General features: G+C 40.0%; 2 protein-coding genes across 4 annotated transcripts in view; one reads left to right on the top strand and one right to left on the bottom strand.

The window, feature by feature from the left end:
* Positions 1-3,842: 3,842 nt before the first annotated feature.
* Positions 3,843-12,658, bottom strand: MRPS33 (mitochondrial ribosomal protein S33). 3 transcript variants are annotated; one of them, XM_081534349.1, is made up of 4 exons: positions 12,627-12,658; positions 11,283-11,335; positions 7,931-8,172; positions 3,843-4,197 (listed from the first exon to the last, which is right to left on the bottom strand). In XM_081534349.1, exons 3-4 carry the CDS (start codon positions 8,143-8,145, stop codon positions 4,092-4,094), a joined length of 321 nt encoding a protein of 106 aa, XP_081390475.1. In that variant the 5' UTR covers positions 8,146-8,172; positions 11,283-11,335; positions 12,627-12,658; the 3' UTR covers positions 3,843-4,091. The 3 variants fall into 3 exon arrangements, with proteins under 3 accessions (XP_081390475.1, XP_081390473.1, XP_081390474.1); XM_081534347.1 differs by having other exon boundaries at positions 12,623-12,658; XM_081534348.1 differs by having other exon boundaries at positions 12,476-12,658.
* LOC145522503 (uncharacterized) overlaps positions 8,980-23,466 on the top strand; it is a 50,099-nt gene continuing 35,612 nt past the window's right edge. The window contains exons 1-2 of the mRNA XM_081531183.1: positions 8,980-8,994; positions 12,664-12,883. Of these exons, the coding sequence (XP_081387309.1) occupies positions 8,980-8,994; positions 12,664-12,883 (235 nt within the window). The remainder of the gene's footprint in view (positions 8,995-12,663; positions 12,884-23,466) is intronic.

Here is a 23,466-nt window from a genome sequence, read left to right on the forward strand (position 1 = left end):
TCCTCTGCCCAGGTGAGTTTCCAGGCAAGAATGCTGGAGTGAATTGCCATTTCCTTCTCCAGGGGATCTGCCCAGGAATTGAATCCATAACTCCTGTTTTGGCAGGTGGATTCTCTACCACTGAGCCACCTGGCAAGCCCAAGCACAATGCTTAGCAAATGCTAAAACACTGGACAAATGGTAGTTATTGTTACAGTAATCCTCAGACTTAGCAGATCTGTGCTATGCTGTCATGTCACAAAAGGTACAGGCTTTGGAGTCAGGTTCAGTTCAGTTCAGTCGCTCAGTCATGTCCGACTCTTTGCGACCCCATGAATTGCAGCACGCCAGGCCTCCCTGTCCATCACCAACTCCCGGAGTCTACCCAAACCCATGTCCATCGAATCAGTGATGCCATCCAACAATCTCATCCTCTGTCGTTCCCTTCTCCTCCTGCCCCCAATCCTACCCAGCATTAGGGTCTTTTCCAATGAGTCAACTCGGTGGCTTGGACTTAACCCTCAGTCTAAGACATTTGGAGCTGTGTGATTTTTGGCAAAAGACCTATGCCTCAGTTTCTGCATCTCTAAAAGGGGGGATACATATGATATGGGAATTAAATAAGATCAGGCTTACAAAGCACAATCCCTGGCATCTAGTAAGTGCTCTAAAAACATTGACATTACTTGCAATCATGGTTGTCACTGCTTGTAAAGTTTCTGATGATTCAAACCACATTGATATCTCAAAACGTTTCAAGTTCAGTATACATTTTTTACTGGTTTTCCAGTTATCTCCACATCCAGGGTTTTACTATTTCCTTGTTTTATCTAAGTCTTCTTGAATGTATTGCTGTTTGTTTTGGTGATTTTATCTCATATATATGTAATTTTTAATATAAAAATATATGTATATATTTTAATATATAAAAATATGTGTATATTTTAATATATGTATATATTTTTAATATATATATCAATATATATATATTTTTAAAGAATGCTTCCTTTTGAACTCATAAATGAGCACTTAAGAAGGACCATGAAGTCAGGATTGGCAGGTTGAAAGACATCTCCCTCTGCCTTTTGTTCTTGAAGTTTGTTCCTGTCCTCTCATTCTCTAAACTTTGAGACTTAAAAGCTTTGGGAGAAGTGTGTGAGGAAAGAGGAAAAAGGTGAAGAGGGTGGAATTTAATTTTTTTAAACTTTTTTATATTGGAGTATAGCCAATTAACAATGTTGTGATAGTTTCAAGGGGACAGAAAAGGGACTCAGCCATACAGATACAAGTGTCCATTTGAGGGTGGAATTTTAAATTCTGACTTTGTGGGAGGAGCTTCATGAATAAAAGCATTATTATGTATGTGTGTGGTTTTTTTTTTTAATAAATAAGTTACTGGAACCTATGATTACAGAAACAGTAAAATGCATCTCACACCTTCTTCCTGAACCTACCATGCTGCTTATAAATGTAGAGAACTCATATTTTTAGCAGGTATTTATCAACATTGCCTTGGAAAAATCTGCTAGTAAGACAGAAGCAATTCTCATTAGTCATACAAATAGCTGTCTGTAAAAGTATTTGATTAACCTTTTATAGTATACCTAGTCCTTTTCACAAATGTTTTCATTAATCCCATGAAGTACTATCATGATTTTACAGAGGCAGAAAGTCTCAGAGGTGGTAAGGGACTTAATGTCTCCTAGCTGGTGAGTAGAACTACGTCACAAACCCATGAGTTTTGCATCATGGGTTTGAGAAACCCAGTCTCTTTTTACTAAGCCATTCAAGGGTGAAATCCTCCAGCACATGAAACACTAACCATTAGAGGGAAAACAGTTTTGGTTGTGACCAGAGAAATTAAACCATCTGGCTAGCTAAAACCTAAAAAGGTATTTTTTCTAGTTGCAGTTAGTTCTTAACTGCTGGTCGCTGGTGTCCTGAAATGTGTTGATTCCATGGAGTCAAGAAGTGACTCTTCGCTCTCATCTTTTACTTTCTGCCTGGTCCACTGCTCAGTACAGATCGTTTTGAGCTGCACAGTGTTCACTTATCGGTTGGTTTTAGGGTGCAGCTCATGTACAGATGCATTGTAGCTCTAGTTTCCCATTTTCAGCATGGAGCAGTGCCACGCTAATCTGCTGAGTTGTCTACAGCTTTCCTGTCAAACAGTGCTAAGGCTCCTTGGAAGCTCAGGGACAATCAGCGCACCAACACACCGATCCTTGGCTTGTTTTCTGACTCAGGAGAGCTGTTGACATCTAATGCAGTCACTCTCTTTAAAGTATCAAGCTAATGCTCCTAAGTTCCTCTTACAGTCAGTCTTTCCCCCAAAAGGTGGCGATGGCATGATTCAGAACATCCATTTAGCTACACTGGGTTCAGGCTGCAAGGCTCCAGCATCCTGGAGCCCATCTACCCAGCAGGCTCCTTTGCACTGGCCAAGAGTAACAGTGTATCTGCACTTTCCTGAGCGAGTCCCCAGGATCTGGCCAATACTTTACAACACACATGTTCATTCACACGATCCTAGGGACTAAGGCTATTCATCTGTATCCTCTACAATTAGCATGTGCCAGGTGCTCAGCAAAGTTCTAATTGAATGGATTCTCAGCTTTCTGTTGAAATTCATGTCTATCAGATGGAATTATCCATTTTTAGGTATTTCTTATTTTTATCAACTGTAATATAGGCCCTAGCCATACCATCTGGATAAGTATCTTTAAAAATACCATTTATCTAAACATATGGAGCAAGATTCCTACTAGTTCAGGAATTATTCACAGGGCAATTACTGCCAATACTGCCAGTGTTGCAGGGAAAGAAAATTACAGCTAGAGCAGTGGCTGTTGGTGCTTTGCCAGTGGGGAACAGGGGTTAAAGGTGCTTTATTTTCCACAATAATCTGCATATAGTTAGCGCTTCTGTACTGTACACTTAAAAACAGTCAGGATGGTAACTTTTATGATTTTGCCACAGTAAAAATAAAGTATTTAAAAAATTTCCTAGACAGTGCTAGAGATCTTCAGAATACTTGGGGAAAAAAAAAATCAGAGAAGCTCTTGCATCTCATTGGAAACTCACTGCTAGACTACAATAAAAAGTTAATCTGGTTAAGTTAACTATATACAAGTTAATCTGGTTAAGTCCAAGCTTTTTCAAAGAACTTGCAAAACCCTTCGCAGTCTGGCTTTTGTTTCATTATACCTGAAGTCACACTAGTTAGCATTTTTTCAGTTCCTCAAACTGGACCATTTCCTTTTACCTTTGGGCTTTGCCAATGGCTGTGCTCTATGCCTCTAATGCTTTTCTACCATTTTTATTCTGCCCCACCCTAATTTATTCTTCAGAGCTCTTTAGGGAGACGTTCTTTAAACTACCTAACGAAGTTTTGGCCTCTTGCTATCCCTCTGGATCAATCCATTGATCCATCCACATTCTCACAGAAGTCTGGATTTTTCCTTTGTAGCATATAATACAACTGTATTTGTGTAACTATGTAATATCAGTCTCTCACACAGGACTGAAAGTTCCATGAGGTAGGGACTGTTTCCTGTAAACCACTGTATTCCCAGGGCTCTGGCAGCTTGTATAAAGCAGGTATTCGGTACTCTCCTACCAGGCACAGCCTTTTATCCCACAAACTTATCTTACAGATCTTCTCAAAGGAGTGGGCGGAGAGGAACATAAAGTTTGTGAGCTTGGTGGTGGAGACAGTGGTTGAACAGCCGGAGAGATGAAAGAGTTTAGGGGTGGTTTAGGTGGGGAGGCAAGAAGGGAGTAATGAGGACGTTCATTTAACGAGTTTCCCCTCCACTCCCGCAACACCCCATCCCCTCCCAAACCAGTCATTCAACAATAAATAATCATGCGTTCCATTTCTTTGGGGAATAAGGTAAACCTCAGATTACAGAACCAAGGAAAATAATTTTGCAGAATTGGAATGAAACCAGTCACAATTCAACTGCGTTAGATTTCAACACAGAAATGATGGTGTTCCTCCAGTTTTCAACCTGGGAAGCTGACACTCCTCCAAGATGTGGATGGACTGTAAATACACTTCTTCCTGCTTTCAGCCACTGAGAGAGAAGTCCTCCCCTGACGGACCAGCACTATTTCTTTTTCGCTGCTCTTTTCCCTTCTCCTTTCCTTGGCTTCTCCTTTCCACGAAGCTTCTTCAGACGCAGCTGCTCATCCCTAAAGTCCTGATGTTCGTCTCTGAAAGGAGAAAGAAAAAAATAATTAGCCAGTATTTTTACCAGACTGGAAAAGGACACCTGTCTAGAATGTTCCCTTAGGTGGTTCTGGTTATCACACTCTGACTTCTACAGCTTAGTGAACAGAAAGGACAGGGAGCCCATGATGTACAGACAGGCTGCGTTCCCAGAGTTCATTTCTAAATCAGTTTCCCATCACAGAAGCAAGGTCACAAACAGCAGTTAATTGCCAAGCCCATCGTGTAAACCGATATAACTAGGATTCAACACTAATAATTGCCCCAGGTTTCCCTGTAATACTAAGACTATACACTGACGGGGGCAGAAAGTGGGTATAAGCTTCAGTAGCTACACGAGACCCTGGGAGGCCCAGGGATCAGCACCTACTACCAAAGGGAGAGGTGTGGAGGAAGCTGCCTGGATGAGAGTGGAAGAGTCACACAGAAGGCTGCTGGGGAGTCTCCGGCAGAAGGAAGCTGGATCAGCAAAGAGGAGCTCTACAGACAGGTCCTCGAGGGATCAAGGAGGCCAGGGCTGTTTGCACATATGAATGGGGTGTAAGATGAAGACTGCCTGTACTGTATAAAAATGTCTGCATTTTACAATCAAACATGGTCATTCCTCAGTATCCTTGGGGGACTGGCTCTAGGACCCCCCCCACCAGAGATACCAAAATCCACTGATGCTCAAGTCCCTTATACAGCATAGTGTTAGCATATAATCTACACACATCCTCCTGTATACTTTAAATTATATATAAAGAGTTGCCAGTGCACGGCAAATTCAAGGTTTGGTTTTTAGAACTTTCTGGAATTTTTTTTTTCACGAATATTTTCAATCTGTGGTTGGTTGAATCTACAGATAGCTAACCTGGGGATACGGAGGGCCTAAAACAGTATAGTGTTTCAATATGTAAGCTCTGGAACCCATGCGACCCTGGGTTCAAGTCACAGCTCCACCATCTAGTAGCTGTGTGACCTTGGGTGAGGATCCTTCCCTCTCTGCACCATGGTCTCTTCATCCATGTAAGTGTGGATAGTAGTAAACTAACTAAATGTAAGAGAGCGGTTTCCTGGACCCAATCTTTAACTCCTGATGCTGTTTTTTTAGGGCTTCCCTGGTAGCTCAGCTGGTAAAGAATCTGCCTGCAATGCAGGAGACCCTGGTTCAATTTCTGGGTCCAGAAGATACCCTGGAGAAGGGCATGGCAACCCACTCCAGTATTCTTGCCGGGAGAATTCCCATGGACAGAGGAGCCTGGTGGGCTACAGTCCACAGGTCGCAGAGTCGGACGTGACTGAGCGACTAAGCATACACAGCACAGCTGCTTTTTAATTTTTTTTATTCTTTAATTTTTGGCTGTGCTGTGTGACTTGTGGGATCTTAGTTCCCCAGTCAGAAATTGAACCCGGGCCCTCGGCAGTGAAAGCTCAGAGTCTTAACTGCTGGACCACCAAGGGATTCCCCCAGGTTGTTTTAAAAAATAGATAGGTTTTATAGGGTTGGATGTTTCATTCCATGAACATGATAGCTACAAAAGACCTCTCTGGGATTAGCTATGTGCTGTGCTTTGCTTAGTCACTCAGTCGTGTTGAACACTTTGCGACCTGATGGACTGTAGCCTGCCAGGCTCCTCTCTCCATGGGGATTCTCCAGGCAAGAATGCTGGAGTGGGTTGCCATGCCCTCCTCAGGATTAGCTATGATTGCCCTCAAGTAAGTCACTTTCAAAAAAGCAGCCAGAGTAATTTTTCTGAGACGTAAGTCAGACCATGTCACTCCTCTGTTCACAGCCTGGCAAATCGCTCTCTGCTTTCTCAGCCCCCTTCACAACCTTCCTCCTGTCCCATGGCTTTCCCTTCAGCCTGTGAGGCTCCTGGAACAGACGAGGCATATTCCTCAAGGCCTTTGCTCTGCTTTGGTCTCTGCCTTGAAAGCTCTTCCTTGGGTGCCCCCAGCTCACTCTCCACCCTCAGCCTCTGCGGAAACCTCGTCTTCTCAGCGAGGCTACCCTGACCGCTCTGTTTAGTACTGTGACCCGTGCTCGCCCCCCCAACTGAGGGCCCAGGCATCACTCTTGATCCTGCTCAGCTGGCTCTACTATTTTTTCCCCCTGCATCACATTCAGCTTTGTAACATACCACATAATTTACTTACTTAGTATGTTTTCCCCTCTCTTCTTCCCTCCTGTCAATCATTTCTGACAACCCCCCAGGCAGAAAGAAAATTCCAAAGGCAGGGGTCTTTGTGGATGAACTGCCCAAGCATCTGCTTGATGGAATGAGTCACTGTTTTTGAGACCCTGATTCCCTCCCCGTTTTGTAGGTCTTTGTAAGATTTTCTTTATTGAAGTTCGTCTGCTTTCATCCTGCCTGACTCCTCAGGAGGCCTTGCGGTAGAGGCACCATTTACCGTAACTAGTGACTACATACGTGAAAATAATTGTGCTTCTCCACGGATAACTAAAGCTAAGTGTTTTTCCTCTGTCCCCAAAGATAGTTGAGGCTTTATTTTTCAGACAAATGGGGAGCAGCAGCAAAAAAGTAAATTAAAATAACTGAAGGTAATTTTGGTATGGGTTATGATTTTCTACTCAGGACACGTGTCTTTCAGTATTTTATTTGGGGTAAGAATAAAATTAGTTTTTATGTTTTGAGCCAAGACTTTAGGGAGATAATCCCAAAAGCAATTCCAGAAACTCAAAATACATCATGGATTATCATCTCTAGTGATATATTAACTAAGAAAATCTATTTTGTTCATAGAACACTTCCCTTGTGCCCATCTTAAATGCCTGCATATGGAAGGTACTGAAAAAAAAAAAGTTGGGTAAATGAATGTACCAATCTCTAGTTATTGGGAATGAACTGTTAATCTTATTATATTAGAGCTAACAGTCCCAAATTAATTTTTGTAACATCGCCCTAAGACAATTAAAACATGTTAAATTAAAAAAAAGTCGGCATTTAACTTTATACAATTATGTACTGTTTAAATTCGTGTATAATGAACATGTATTCGTTTGGTAATTAAGACATTTTTTAAAAGAAAAATGATCACAGGGGTATTTGATCTTTTTTCTTTCTAGAGCAGCATATCACCTCAAGCGCCCACTTCCTATGCATGCACAAACATACAAATGCATGGTGGAAAGAGCCCACTACTGTTACTATTATATGTTATTATCCTATTATAATATCGATTACCTATTACCCGTAAAGGTAAACTTCAGCTTTAGTATACCAAAAAGGGTACCAATTAAAAATGCCCAAAGAGGGTGAAAGGAAATAAGAAATACAACAAAACTGCCATCAGGAAAGAAAGGAGGCTTCCCCTTGCCAGTTAGGAAGCAGGTCGGCTGCACCCTTTCCATCTGACCAACGGGATCTGCTCAGTGTGTGGACCTGTTTCCTCTGCATCCATTGAGCGCTCTTAGATTAATGACTAAGTCACAGTCTCTCTATAGCTCAGTATCTAGTCAATGGTAGTTGCATCATAGACATAATTAAGTTATGTCTTCCAGTAAGTGCATTTTCCTTTTTTTTTAAGTATATATACTCATTATGGATATTTTGAAAGCTTTCTTCTCCCACCACTGTACCTTTTGAACTACCTGGGCACTATTATAAGAACCAAAAAACTATAAAAATAGAAAGGCTAATTTTTTTCCCTTTCTGATCTATTAAACAAATCTCCTATAGGTTACTCTTTGTGTTTTTTTGTTGTTGTTGTTACCTGTAGAGGCCAAGAAAACGTAGTATCCCCATGAGTGCAAAGTAAGTGTTGTGATTTGGATACCAGTCATAAGTCTCTTTCCTCTTGGCCAAAGGCTGCTCACTGAACAGCTTCACCACTTTCATGGATTTGGAATCAGTAGGCCTGGCAACCTCACCGAACAGCCGGGCACTCAGACGACTCATGCGCAGGGCATATTCTGAAAGTGAAGACATTTCTTGAGCAGCAAGGAACAAGAGGCCCTATAGAAAAATGAGAACACAAACGGTTCATGTTAAGAAATCCCCAGATTATCTAAGGAATGCTTTACAAAGTGAAAACACAGCGAGCCACCCATGACTTAGTTCATGTTGGCAGGACATGCCTTGGGGTTAAGAATTATCCACAGTTCAAGTGGTTATTTCCTTTGCATGCTTTCCGCTCGCATCTTTTACGTTTGGTGTTCGCGTATGATTATTCCTGTGCTGTAATGCCCTTTTTACAATGAACGATTTTGTGATTTAATAGGTTATTTACTGATAGTCAGCTCACCTATTTGTAGGCTAGATGAGGACAGGGGAACAAGTTATCCAGCCACAGCATCTGTTATTATACCTTCAGAAAATACCGACCTCAGCACTCTGCAGAATAAACACGCTGACTGCTTGCCATCTAAAGGTTTAATCATGGTGGAGAAGTAATTATGCTGTTGTCTTTATTATCAGCCCTTTGAACACTGTTCTCCTCAAGGGCTCCAGATGGCTCTGAAAACAGCTAATGAGTTATGAGGTCATTTAGCCTCTAGGTTGCTGGATTGGATTCTGCCTAGAGACTGAGAGCCAGTTGGGAAAAACAGAGATAGTAGTCGTATAGGAATTAACTCGATGGCTCAAAAGATTCATTTTATTCCGGAATAAAAGGCATTTATGAATTGTGATGTGACGTGTCTTATCTTCCATCTTAAATATTCTGTTTTAATGAAAACTTGCTAAATTCGTATTAGCTGAAAACAGTAACTTTTTCTTTGGAGGCATAGAATGGTGAAATAGTATAAGAATAGTATCTGCAATATGCAGAAATTACAGGTAATATATATTGAAGATTATATAAGTGATACATTAAAAATCAAGACTTCACAAGTACTATACCAATATTTTGTAACTATAAATGGAATATTACCTTTAAAAATTGTACATCACTATAGGGTATATCTGTAATATTACCTTTAAAAATTGTACATCACTATAGGGTATATCTGTAACATATAATATTATACTTCAGCTATAATTCAATTACAAAAGTAGTAGAGAGTTTCTTATATTAGAAAAAAGAATGATGCTAGTAGACTAACTCTCCATTTTAGTTCAAACGTAAGGGTAACTGTCAGCAGAGTATACTAATTTACATAAACTTTTGTAGTGACATGAGAGTTTTGTTGACTAAGACAGTATCCTGGGAGACAGTTTATCTAGGATGAAAAGGAGCTGACCTCTGAATAGAAAAAAGGCATCAATCTATCTTGAAAAACCAATGGAAGAAATACATTAAAAAAAACTCTCCTAAACAGGAATGCTGCCAAGTAAATTTCAAAATTTCTCTGGCAATTTAGATACCCAGTATTTAAAGAACTTTTCATGTCCATTCCAAGATCCACTGAAAGAGCCTAAAGGATGACCTGAAACCAATTTCAGGTCAATCTCTAACCAGTTACCTTCTGAAAACCAACCAAGCAATCTTGGGCCAACAGTGCCACCTGAAGGCCAGCAATGGGAGAACACTCAGGTCCAAGGTCTCCCTGCCCATCTCCCCTCCAAGCCGGAATCTGTGCAAGCCTTTCTCCTTTCAGCACTCTCTGTTCCAGGATTCCCTTCTTTGCCAACTCTTGCTCCACTGTGGATAGGGATGGACTGGGGTTGTTAGGGCTAGGTTTATAATTTCATCAATGAGAAAAAGTCACTAACAGTTTAACATATAAAGAGAATATAATAACGTATCAGGTTTTGCACATTACCAGAATTTGCCTTCAGAAGCTACAAAAAGTTTCTTTGCATGCATTATCTTTTCTCTTCCCTCCACCCTTCAGTTCAGTTCAGTCGCTCAGTCGTGTCAGACTCTTTGCGACCCCATGAACCGCAGCACACCAGGCCTCCCTGTCCATCACCAACTCCGGAGTTCACCCAAAATTGGGTGAACAATTATCTATTCTCTCTAAATATCAGTTTCCCTTTTGAAAAACAAAGCTTGCAGGACTGTGTGAGAAATAAAACAGTGGCACTGAATAAATGGCAAACTAAAAAAAGCAAAAACCTCAACGTGCTTGGTATTCATACATTCTATACACAGACACATTTGTTTGTTCCTCGTCCTCATTTAACCACGCACAAAAGGAGATGCATACGCCATGCAGCTGAACCTGTGCCTCCCTGGAATGGGATCCTCACTTACAAACACTGACACCCAGGGAAACACAGGGGAGGGGACCACAGCTTGGCAGTAAGGAGGGACTCACCAGGATTGTGGTCACTGAAACCATCACAGGATGCTAAGTCATCTCCATGTCAACCTTGGAAGGCAGCAAAGTACTGGGACACATAGCTCATGGATAATAAGGTCTCTTATCATGGGTTTGGGTAAACTCCAGGAGTTGGTGATGGACAGGGAGGCCTGGTGTGCTGCGATTCATGGGGTCGCAAAGAGTCAGACACGACTGAGCGACTGAACTGAACTGAACTGAGAATCCAATGGAGGGCTTCCCTAGTAGTCCAGTGGTTAAGAATCTGCATGTCAATTCAGGGAACATGGGTTTGATCCCTGGTCTGGGAAGATTCCATATGCCATGGGGCAACTAAGCCCATGTGCTGCAATTGGTGATCTCGGGCACTAGAGCCTGTGCTCTGCATCAGGAGAAGCCACCTCAATGAGAAGCCCGAGGACTGCTACTAGAGAAGAGTCCACATGCAGCGATGAAGAACCAGTGCGGCAATACATAAGTAAAAAAATAGAAAGATTTGTTAAAAAAAAAAAGAATCCTATGGAGATGGTCATATCACAAACTCCAAGTCCTAGAACTTTTCTGATAGAGAAAGAGAATAAGCCTCTCCAAACCTGAAACATTTACTAGAAACAAACGAGCACTTGCCAAATAGAAGCAAACAAAACGGCTGTAACAATTACCCGTTACTGCTTTGTAGCCTCTTACAGAGCACAGACCTATATGTTTCTGATGAAGGATGGCATAGGTGCTAGGTAATCCTTTCTTTCACATAAACTAAAACAGCTCAGAAGTTCTGCTGTCCATAAATACTGGTCCTGAGACTGGAAAACTGCCACTCTTTACTAGCTTTGATTTTTTTTAAGATTGGGAAAGCCTTACCTAGGACTTTTCAGGATCCTCGTATGTCTCTTTCCAGAAACTTTCAACTTTATCTTAAAAACAAACAAACAAAAAAGAACATGATTACTGTGTGAAAGACTTTAAGGTAAATGGCAAGTAAATTAGATTTTTATCCACACGAGGCCACTTAAAATATCAAATTTTCTTTAAATGTGAACTAAATAAAACAGTATCATGAAGAAAAATTACCTGGATTGAAAATGCTAAGTAAAAACGAATTACTGAAATGTGTCAGAGCAAGACACGTTAAGTTCACAGAGAAAATGTCCATATTTTTGCTTTAGCATATAAGGGTAAGTTTCTGTATCTTTCTGATAGGTCTGATGCAGTAAAAAGCTCAGGTTTGTACAGTAACTGGTTTTGGATTATGTTTGCCTTTTTTCTTTGAAAAATGTGGATGATGTGCAAGAGTTCTTAATCTGGGTATCCTTCAGTGTGGTGAATCTCAGGGAGCTGTATTTAGAAGCATATGCTGAAACCTGTGTGTGTGTAAATTCTGCTGGAGAGGCAGGCTTCTCAAAAACCACTGGCTAGTGGACAGTGCCAGCTTTGGAGTACAAAAGCTGGCTGGAATTTTGCCTTTGCACTTTAATGGTCATATCGTGTTTGTAGTAGTATGTATTCTTTGCCTTCCTTTTCTCATCTAGTACAGGACAGTTATGCTATCTCACTGCCTTGCCAGGGTGACAGGCAGAAGTCAGCACAATGCCTCCCCTAAAAGTCATCAGGCAAGGAAGTGGCACACTGTGCACACGTGTTTCACACACAAAAACCAATCTAGACACAATGCTTTATTATTTTTAAAGCCTGGTGCTGATTATTTGACTGGGTCTCAGAGACATGAACGACTCTTAATGTAGGTCAAGCTTTACTCATTTCAACAAAAACATCCCCAACCCCCTCCGACTGCCTGGATCACACCTCCTTACTGTGATGGAAGCAACAGTGCCAAGCTGGGCTTTTCGCTAATATATTTAGGCTGATACAACTTATCTGCATTACCCCCGACTTCCACACACCTAAGGCCGACTGATGAGCATAGAAACCGAGCCTTGAATGCTGCCTGATCAGAGTAATTCCTCTCCTGGGCCGCAAAGGAAACTACGCTAGGGCCCTTCGTTTGTTAAATTCACCAAGTTAAGCAGGAGAAGGTCAAGTTGTTCGGGTGATACCTGTGAAATCTCCGATCTGGTTAATCAAATTGACTCGTCCTATTCTTGGCGACTCTACAAGGTTGGAGACCCCCGCTCGGTCTCTAAAGCCATCGCCCACAACTCACTACAGAGCCCCCCCCCCCCAAAAGTCACGTACGGCCTTACCTACTTGTGACCTTCTCTCCCGTGGGCCCTTTTCCCGGAAGGCCCGCCCCCAGCCCGCCCCCAGCCCGCCCCCAGCCCGCCCCCAGCCCGCCCCCAAGTGCCCGCCGGAGATTCCCGCGGAGAGCAGTAGAGAAACGGAAGCGTGGTGGCTAGAGAGGAGTCTTAGGGAACGACCCGGAACTCTTAACGGCGTACCTGGCGCCTGCGCAGTGAGAACAGCGCCTCCAGGTGTGCGGAGGACTGACGGGGACGCAGGTTCAGGTGCGAGAGGCCTGGTTTTCATGGACTGTCCTGCAGGGTTCGCTAATTGTATTTTGTTGGAAATGGCTCTAGCACGGACCTCCCAACCTCTGAAATAGTGTTTATACGTGTTCCTTGTCGGGGAGAATGAAATGCGTTTGTTTTTTCTTTTCCTCCTTCCGCTTTGTTTCTGTGTGTTTTCTTTCTCTTTTCATCCAGCTTGGGCCTTGACGTACTCCAAGCGCACTGCTTGACTTGTAGGGGCTGAGGAATCTTCTGACTCACCAGGAGTGCCATTCCCCTCCCTCCGGGAGGCTATTCTTAATACCCCCTTTCCTGGGTTAGGGGCGCTGTTTGGAGCACTCTCTCTCTCTTTCCACCCACTGCCCTGGAAGCTGCTTCAGAGAGTTGACGGGCTATCTGCCTGACTCCTCAGTGTTTATCTAGACCCTCTTGGCAGTATTTCACTCCCTAAGAGATCTGCTCTCAAGCAAGCCACATAGGTATTGAATTGAAGCATTTGTTGAATGTTTGATAGTTCTACTGAAAACATTACTTATTTTCTGAGCATTATTTAAGGCCTGTCATAAATACTCTAAAAATGTACCCTGGGAAAATGCAAATCAACAGCGTGCTATATACCTAGACACCCTCTTCCCTTCTACAGAACTTTGTATTATTAACTTAGGTTTTGGCATCTTATCAATATGTGCTTTAGAGTTTGTTTCTATCAAGTTAAGTTTTGACATGTTATCAACCTATGATAACAAGTAGCCTTGTTAACTCGGGTATGGCTTAAGAAGTTGTCACAGGGTGTAATGAGTATAGCATGTGTAACTCAGTCCAAAAAATATACTGGGTGGGAATTTCACCTTGTCTTGGATTGTTGGCTTCCCCTGAATATTGGCTGTTAGAAAGTTTAAAACCAAATTTGCAATGGTCTCATGGCAAGAGCTATTATGTGTGTATTTCCATAAACAAATATAAATCTTGTTGGCTCTGTATTGTGTGTCTTCGATTTTCCCCTTTTTTTGGCCTGTTTATGAGTTGTATTATCAGAATGTTTTGTGAATCTCTGTCAACTATCTTAATTTTTTCTTAAAATATAACAAGGCTTACTTTACACTATGACTCCTATTAAGTTAATTTCATAGGGATCATACTATTTTCTAGAGCCTACTGTAATGAAATACCACAAGCTTGGTGGCTTCAAACATCAGAATTTTATTCTCTCACAGTTCTGGAGACCAGAAATCCAAAATCAGTATCCTCAACCCAAAACCAAGATGTTTGGCAAGGCTGTGCTCCTTCCTGAGGCTCTGGAATAGAATCATTTCTTTGACTCTTCCAGCTTCTGGTGGTTGCTGGCACTCATTGACTTATGGCCACATCATTCCAGTCTTAAAGGCCAGAATCTTCAAATAGCTCCCTGCTTCCTCTTTACATCACCTTCTTCTTGATGTGTATCAGATCTCCTACTGCCTTCCTCTTAGAGGAATATGTGTAATTGCATTTAGGGCCCACTTAATAACCCAGGATAATCTCCCCATCTCAAGATTCTTAATTTATTCACATCTGCAAGGGCCCCTTTCCCATATACAGTGGGATTCACATCTTCCAGGGATTAGGACTGGCAACCTCAGGGGGACATTTTCCTGTCTACCACAGAGTTAGAAACAGCAAGTCTGTGATACTGACCTGTAGAAACTGTTACTGACCGATGGGGAAATTTAAATATTAGGGTGGGCAAACTAATGGAACAGTAAAATTTAACCTCCTGTGGACATTAACTTCCAGATCTTTGTTCACCCACTTGTACCTCCAAGCTAAAGCTTCCTTAAAGACATTTGTTATAGGTAGAAATTGCCTCATGTATTTCTCTTTTCTGAAACCCAGTGTTTTAAAATTGTGGGTTATGAATCACTAGTTGGTTGTGAAATCAATTTAGTGGGTCGTGAGCAGCCTTAAAAGATGTTGGAATAGGAAATATCAAAGTGCATCGCATGTAGTAAGGGTAATTATTGTTTCATGAAACGATATGTATGTGTGTATTGGATCATGATATAAATATACTGCTTCCTCTAGGATTGTAGAAGGCATCTGCTGTAGGCAAATTCACTATTCATCATACTCTATGGCAAGTTTTCCTTACTGTTGCAGCCAGAATTAAAGTTCACATCAATTGAAGTTCTTATTGTGTGGAATAGTCTACAGGGCAGGTGGATACCTACTCCCTCAAGTATAAGTTAATTTACAGAGCTTTATTTCTATAAGTGTTCTTCCCCAGTGTTGGATAGGTTCTTTTATCTTATTTCTGCATTTGTAATAGTTCTTTTCTCAATTTACAAAAGAAAGATGCACTCCTCACCAGGGTGTAAAACCCTCCAGTATAACAAGCAAAAATATTCAAGATGTTTGGGGAGAAGCTTCTTCCCCCCACTCCCGATCATTATTTGTATTTATTAAAAACTTTTATAGTTTTGTATTGAGGTATAGCTTATTAACAATGTTTTGTGGTAGTTTCAGTTGAACAGTGAAGGAACTCAGCCATCCATATACATGTATCCATTCTCCCCTAAACCCCCGTTCTCATCCATGCTGGCATGTAACATTGAGTCCATGTGCTATACAATAGGTCCTTGCTGGTTATCCATTCTGAACATAACAGTGTGTACATGACCTTCCCAAACTCCCTAACTATCCCTTTCCCCTGGCAACCATAAGTTCATTTTCTAAGTCTATGAGTCTCTTTCTATTTTGTAAGTTAAGTTCCTTTGTGTAATTTCTTTTTCGATTCCACATATAAGGGATATCATACGATATTTCTCCTTCTCTGTCTGACTTACTTCACTCAGTATGACACTCTCTAGGTCCATCCTTGTTGCTGCAAATGACATTATTTCATTCTTTTTAATGGCTGAGTAACAGTGTTGGAGAAGACTCTTGAGAGTCCCTTGGACTGCAAGGAGATCCAACCAGTCCATCCTAAAGGAGATCAGTCCTGGGTGTTCATTGGAAAGACTGATGTTGACGCTGAAACTCCAATACTTTGGCCACCTCATGCAAAGAGGTGACTCATTGGAAAAGACCCTGATGCTGGGAAGGATTGGGGGCAGGAGGAGAAGGGGACGACAAGAGGATGAGATGGTTGGATGGCATCACTGACTCGATGGACATGGGTTTGGGTAAACTCCGGGAGTTGGTGATGGACAGGGAGGCCTGGTGTGCTGCGATTCATGGGGTCGCAAAGACTCGGACATGACTGAGCGACTGAACTGAACTGAATATTCCATTGTATACATGTGCAACATCTTTTTCTGTTCCTCTGTCGATGGACATTTAGGTTGCTTCCATGTCTTGGCTATTGCAGACAGTGCTGCAGTTAGCATTGGGGTGCATGTATTCTTTTAGATCATGTTTCTCTCTGGGTATATTCCCAGCAGTGGAATGACAGGGTCATATGGCAGCTCTGTTTTTAATTTTTTTAAGGGACTTCCATACTGTTCTCCATAGTGGCTATACCATTCCTACCAATAGTGTAGAAGGGTTCCCTTTGGGAGAAGCTTTCTTTAATGATCAATCAAGACAACGTAAATCTTTCTTAGGCTTCCGTCTTTTCCCATCTTGCATATATTCCAGATAAGGGTGAAGTAAACTCTTAGATATGGTAACTGGATATTTGTTGTGACTTTATGAAATCAGACTGTGTGAGTGTGAATGGAGGGAATGATAGTAATTTTCCTTTAATCATCACATCTCTTTTATCTTCTGTGGTTAAGAAGTGTATTGTTATTGAAGGAGAGTCTGTTGAGAGCAGAGCAAAACTGACATTGAAGAAAATATTGAACCCTAATTTTTTTTCACATATATAAACATAAGCAAAAAATTTTTTTCAGCTAGTCTCAATGCTTATCTGTAGGATGTGTTGTTATCTGGAAAGGAAAGTGACTTTAAACAACTGAAGGAGTGAAGGGATTCTTTACCCAGGGATTGAACCCAGGTCTCCTGCATCACAGGTGGATTTTTTACCAGCTGAGCCACAACGAAGCCCAAGCATACTGGAGTAGGTAGCCTATCCCTTCTCCAGCGGATCTTCCAGACCAAGGATCTTCCAGACCCAGGTCTCCTGCATTGCAGGCAGAGTTTTTACCAACCGAGCTATCAGGGAAGCCCTCTTTTAAATATAATATGAATTATTTTAAGAGACCTTCATATTTTTTTCACATTACGTAGAATAATCTGCAAAAACATCATGCATAATTTTATTTGCTTATTTTTTTGATGACCACTTTTGGTACCACCTAAAATCATTTTGTGTACACCCATCAGTGCCTTAATTTTATTTTAGATTTGGCATGTGGTGTTCAATGAAATTTAAAATATACTGTGAAAATCACAGATCACTAAATAGTTCCTGTTCTCTCTCTTTCCAGGCATAAGATTGTAGTTCATTTCATGCCAGTTCTTGGAGTTGGGTAAGGCCATGTGACCACCTATGGCCAGTGGGTTATACACAGAAGTGAAGTGTTGCCTTTACCCATATGAAACTCTCTGGAGCTCTCCTTTCCCTCTGGTACAGAGGATCATTGCTTTGTCAGCCTTGAGAGTTGTGAGTGATTATGAGGAACAGATCCTGTTCTGCCAGCCACAGTGTACACCTAGCTTAGGTTAGAAAGAAGCCTTTGTTGTTTGAAGTCGTACAATTTTGTTTTTTGTTACGGCAGCATGGCATAGCCCATCCTGTCTGATACACTTATTTTATCAAATTCTGTCATGAAGTACATAAATACATCCCTGTTTAACAATTTCTACCTCTTATTAACAATAAAATTATGTGCTAGGTGCTAGACTGATTTGTTTTTAACAGCATGTGCTTTTATTCTTCATTAAATATAAGGGGAAATATTTATTATTATTAAAAGAAAACTGCTTAGAGTATTACAGAACTTTTATGTGATTTTTACTTAGTTATTCCTGAAAGTTGAAAACCAAATTTAAGTATATACGTGGACATACTTATTAAAGGGATACTGTGATTTAAAAAAACATTCTAATTCATAAATAGTATTTATTTTGTTTTACTACTGTGAATTAGCATATTAAAAAGCAGAGACATTACTTTGTGAACAAAGATCCGTCTAGTCAAGGCTATGGTTTTTCCAGTAGTCATGTATGGATGTGAGAGCTGAGCTATAAAGAAAGCTGAGCGCTGAAGAATTGATGCTTTTGAACTGTGGTGTTGGAGAAGACTCTTGAGAGTCCCTTGGACTGCAAAAAGATCCAACCAGTCCATCCTAAAGGAGATCAGTCCTGGGTGTTCATTGGAAGGATTGATGTTGAAGCTGAAACTCCAATACTTTGGCCACCTGATGTGAAGAGCTGACTCATTGGAAAAGACCCTGATGCTGGGAAAGATTGAGGGCAGGAGGCGAAGGGCATGACAGAGGATGAGATGGTTGGATGGCATCGCTGACTCAATGGACATGGGTTTGGGTGGACTCTGGGAGTTTGTGATGGACAGGGAGCCATGGCATGCTGCAGTTCATGGGGTCGCAAAGAGTCGGACATGACTGAACGACTGAACTGAACTGAACTGAACTGTGAATTAAGTGATGACAAAATGCATAGATTTTTATTCCTGGTTTTATAACATTATAAAATGCATAAACTAACTCTGTTAGTTCTTATTAATACATCATTTTAGTTTTGATTGGTTTTAATAATTGAACTTACATATTTTATAATCTATTTCCCAGTTTTTAGAAAATTTGCATCAAATACACATACTAACACATTTATTGGAATTGAAAATTGTCACACTTTTTCTCAAAGTTAATTTCATTTAGATGATTGGTTTGAAAATGAACTTTGCTAATTCGATTATGTGGTCAACAGCACATTTTCTCCAAATTGAATAAATTATATCTGCAGCCCCTCCAGGGTTCAGCAAAAACATATAAAGTACATGATGTAATGAAAGTGTTTTACAAAAAATATTTTGCGGAGAAGGAAATGGCAACCCACTCCAGTATTCTTGCCTGGAAAAGTCCATGGACAGAGGAGCCTGGTGGGCTGCAGTCCATGGGGTTACATGACTGAGCACGCATGCATGAGGGTGGAGGGAGATGGGTTGGTAGCAATAAACTGGTAGAACTAAAAATATATATATATATTTTGCATTAAATTAATAATGTTTCCATTTTGCTAATCCTTTAAAGGTTATTTCAGGTAAGGCAAGATACTTCTAAATGAGAACAAAAGAAATATGGATTTGGTAAATCTTAGTATTGCTTTTTTGGTTTATTTCCCAGACATTGTGAAAATGAATAGCAATGATGCCTGGATAATAAATTCTTTTTCTCTTAACTCAAATTTTAGATTCTGTTTTGGAGGTAACAGCCTCTCCATTGTTTACTAGTTATGTTATTTTGAATTGCAGAAATTTTATGTTTTTCCTTATATTAGCATCTGTGGTAGGAATCTTAGCAGCAGACAGTAACTGCTCCAGGTCAATATAGTCTTTTAAAAATCACATTGAAAACAATTCTTTGTTTTCAGAAAAATTTGAGAAACTAGTGAAGTTGTCAGTTGATAGATCATCACAAATAATTTTTATGATAGATTTCTATATAATCGTTTGCGTCTAACTTGGGATGAATTTAAGGAGTTGGGTAATATTGCTATGACCTAGCTTTTTCCATTCCCATCTACTTGCTCCTATTAGCAAAGTTTCTCAGTGCTTATGTCAGCACAACTAAAAATAGAATTGATGCTGTCTCATTCAAGCAATAAGTAATAGTTGTACATGGATACATTAAATCAATGGGGAAAACTTCTGTCAAGAGATGTGTTAAATTTTTTGTTGTTTATAAGCATTCACCTCTGACGGCAAGGAGATCAAACCGGTCAATCCTAAAGGAAATCAACCCTGAATATTCATTGGAAGGACTGATGCTGAAGCTGAAGCTCCAATAGTTTGGCCACCTGATGTGAAGAGCCAGCTCATTGGAAGAGACCCTGATGCTGGGAAAGATTGAGGGCAGGAGGAGAAGGGGATGACAGAGGATGAGATGGTTGGATGGTATCACCAACTCAATGGACATGGGTTTGAGCAAACTCCGGGGGAGGGTGAAGGACAGGGAAGCCTGGCCTGCTGCAGTCCACAGGGTTGCAAAGAGTCGGACATGACTGAGTGACTGAACAACAACATAAGCACTCTCCAAAATTCATGATATGTTTAATTTGTTTTGATCACTTATAAACCAAAACATTGTAACCCTAAATCAACCCAAAGGGAAAACTATTTTTAACAGAGAATTTCAGTCACAGAAGTTTAAAAAAATTAAACTTCGATTTACAGATATTTTATTGCAAAGAAATAGATGATCAAGAAATGTCTTTTAAGTATAAAAATAGATTAGGATAAGGTGATATTTCATGATGTAAGTAGAATGTAACTTCAAGGAGAAAAAGAAATGGTATAAACTTTTCCACTACCAAAGAAGGTCCTATTTGTGTATTTTAAAAACAAAATGATGATAGATATGAAATTACTATTCCATTGGACATTGAAAAGATGATGTAATGCTTTTATTTTAAAATTCTCATGTTGGCAATACACTTTGCCATTCTTTAAATTTATGATGAAAAATTATAGGTGTCAACTTAAAACGTGCAACGGAGCACTTGCTTTCTCTTAGGTGGGTCATAAGCAAAAGTTCGAAGATCATTTGTATTTTATTTTTATGCTAACAGTTTCTAAGGCTGATTCCAAAAGTGCTAGCTGGAGAATTAAGGTAGTAGTCTAGGATTAATTACAGTTTCTTTTATCAATTACACTTTCTTTTATTAATTACAGTTTCCTTTATTAATTACAGTTTATTTCTGATATCTCTTTTTGTGAGAACTCATTGCAGAAAAAGAGTTATACCTGTCACTTATCTGGGTAATTGTCTCATTTTCATAAGTACCTGGGTATTTATGTAGTTTTTCCTGTATTGATATACAGGAAAAAACAGCTCTCTTCTGGTGGCACTAACTACCACTAGTGACCTTCAGCCTTCTTTATTGTTTCTATCACCCAATTCTCATATGGCTGTTGTATATCATTTCAGACAAAGAAGGTGATGAATAAGGGAAAAATAAAGCTTAGAAATATAGGAAAATGTTATCTCTTTATCAGAATAATTTAAGTGCACTTTCCCTTACATCAATACATTTGAAAACTCAACAGTTTGTGAAAAGATTTAGTAGCACGTTGGTATCATGTGAAAACCCATTACCAAAGGATCTCTGCATCCAAGGCCCTCTATTTTCTGGGCTTCCCAGGCCTTTATTTCAAGCCGAAAACCATATTTATCCATTTATCCTACACTCTTTATGTTGTAGTTGTCTGAAGTATTACATGTACATATATTGAAATTTGGAGAATATTAGCAATTTTTGTTTTCAGCAGTTATACATATTTTAAATGAAGAAAAAGAGTCTGTTGCATTTACCTTGATATTTACCATCTTTATTGTTCTTCCTTCATTCCTGATGTTCCAAGTGCCCCTCTGGTATAATTTCCTTTCAGCCCGAAAAACTTCTTTTATCACTTTTTAAAGAGCAGATCTGCTTGTGACAAATTCTTTTATTTTCGGTTCATGTGAGAATGTCTTTATTTCATTGTCATTCCCTAAAGGTATTTTCACTGAATATAGAATTCTGGGTTGATAGTTGTTTTCTTTCAGCTCTTAAAAATGTTGTTCTGCTGTCTTCTGGTCTTCATGGCTTCAGAGGAGAAATCAGCAGTTGTTCAAATAGTTGTTCCCCTATGTGTAATGTGTCAATTTTTAAGATTTAAGAAAAAAAATCTTTGATCTTCGGAAATTTATCATTTTGGGATAAGAATAAAAATCATGCCTGAAAAATCATAAATCAAACTTCTGAAGACCAATTTTTTTTTCTTAAATCTTAAAAATTGACATCTGTACATTTATGACTTCACTATATTAGGGAACTTTTGGCCATTATTTTTTCAAAAATTCTTTTTGTATTAATTTACTTCTGTCCTTCTAGGACTCCAGTGATTCAAACGTTAGATTATTTGAGTTCTGTTTATTTCCCCCGCTTTCAGGTTGAATAACTGTTATAATCTATTTTCAATCTAATCTTTACTTTCACTGGCCCTTTCCATTCTCATTGTCTTTGTTCTTTTATCAAGCCGTGCATTGGCATTTTTATTTCATATAAAATGTTTATTTTCAGTCCTGAAATTTCTGTCTGAGTCTTTGCTGTTGAATCTATTACTTTGCAAAAAAATTCTGTGTTTCTATTCACTTAAGGAAGGTTTATCTTCATAAAGCATGGATATGATGACTACTTTAAAGTCTTTGATATTTCCAATATCTAGGTTGTCTTGGGGTTTGGCATATCCTAATTTTCTTTTCCTTACAAATTGATCACAATTCCATGGTTCTTTGTATGCTGAGTAACTTTGGATTGTATCTTATATTTTGAGTAGTAGGTGGTGAGTCTCTCAGCTCTGTTAAAATTCTCTGGAGAATGTTGATTTTTGTTTGTTTCGGTAGACAATCAGCTTGGTTGTATTTGGATTGGAAGTTGTGTGTTGCCTTCTTTGTCAGTTCAATTTACAAAGCCCTGATAATGCTGCTTTGGGTCAGTTCTAAGCACATGCAGATTAGGGAGTAAGCCTAGTAATGGGTGAGTCTGTGTAGAGAATTAGGGATCCCTTTGTCTGTCTTTCTGCTCTCTAAGATTTCCCTCACACTCTCTGAGTCCCAGGGGCCTCTTTCCTTCAGCCTCTGGCTGTAAAGACAGGTTTCTCTTAGGAGTTTAGTCGTAGTTTAGTCACTTGCATTGCATGATGGGGCCACCCATGGGGGCGAATAGGGAGGAAAAACAGAAAAAAATGGTCAGGGATTCCTCTGCAGTCCCTTTCCCCGCATCCTCTGTTTAGAATGATAAGTTATTGAGGTTTCGGATGCTTACTCCACCGCCACTGTACTACAGCCCCAGGACTGGGGCTAATCTTGTGGTAAAGCTGGCTCTCAGGTTCTCAGGTTCTCCTTTTCCTCGTCCTCAAGACAGTAAGGCAGTGAAATCTGGGAGATATAAGAGGAAAAGCAAAAGGAAACTCATCACCTCTTACCCAGAGATGATTTGTTTAAATTCCAGAGTAAAAATCTCTCCCATCTTCTGAAGAAGAGACTGCCATCAGTCCCTTTTTAAACTCCACGTCGCGTATTTTTCGGGTCTTCACTGTTGGTGTTAGCACTGCTGCCTCTTCAGGGTGATGTCAGGCCCTCGTTGTTGCTGTTCTGCGGGGAACTGGGTATCAGAACTGGTGCTAAGATGCCCTCTGAGTAGTAAATGGTCTGTTTATATAATCCAGAGACTCGGTATTTCTTTGTAGAAAAATCAACTCCACATGTGTCATAGATCTAAATATAAGAACCAAAACTAAACTTTCTTTGAGAAAACATACAAGAAGCCTATTGTGATGTTAGACGAGGCAAAGTCTTCCTGGATAAGACATGAAAAATGCAAGCCATAAAATAAAAAGTTGATAAATTGTGCTTCATCAGAAATGTAAAACTTCT

This window comes from Giraffa tippelskirchi, chromosome 10 (genome assembly GCF_054371585.1).
Source record: "Giraffa tippelskirchi isolate mGirTip1 chromosome 10, T2T-mGirTip1v1.2.pri, whole genome shotgun sequence".
Lineage (NCBI taxonomy): Eukaryota > Metazoa > Chordata > Mammalia > Artiodactyla > Giraffidae > Giraffa > Giraffa tippelskirchi.

Coding starts and splice junctions, on each gene's coding strand:
- MRPS33 (XM_081534349.1), bottom strand. CDS start 8,145: ATGTCTTCACTTTCAGAATATGCCCTGCGCATGAGTCGTCTGAGTGCC. Junction 4,198..7,930: donor CGTTTTCTTGGCCTCTACAG/GTAACAACAACA, acceptor TTCTCCTTTCAG/AGACGAACATCAGGACTTTA.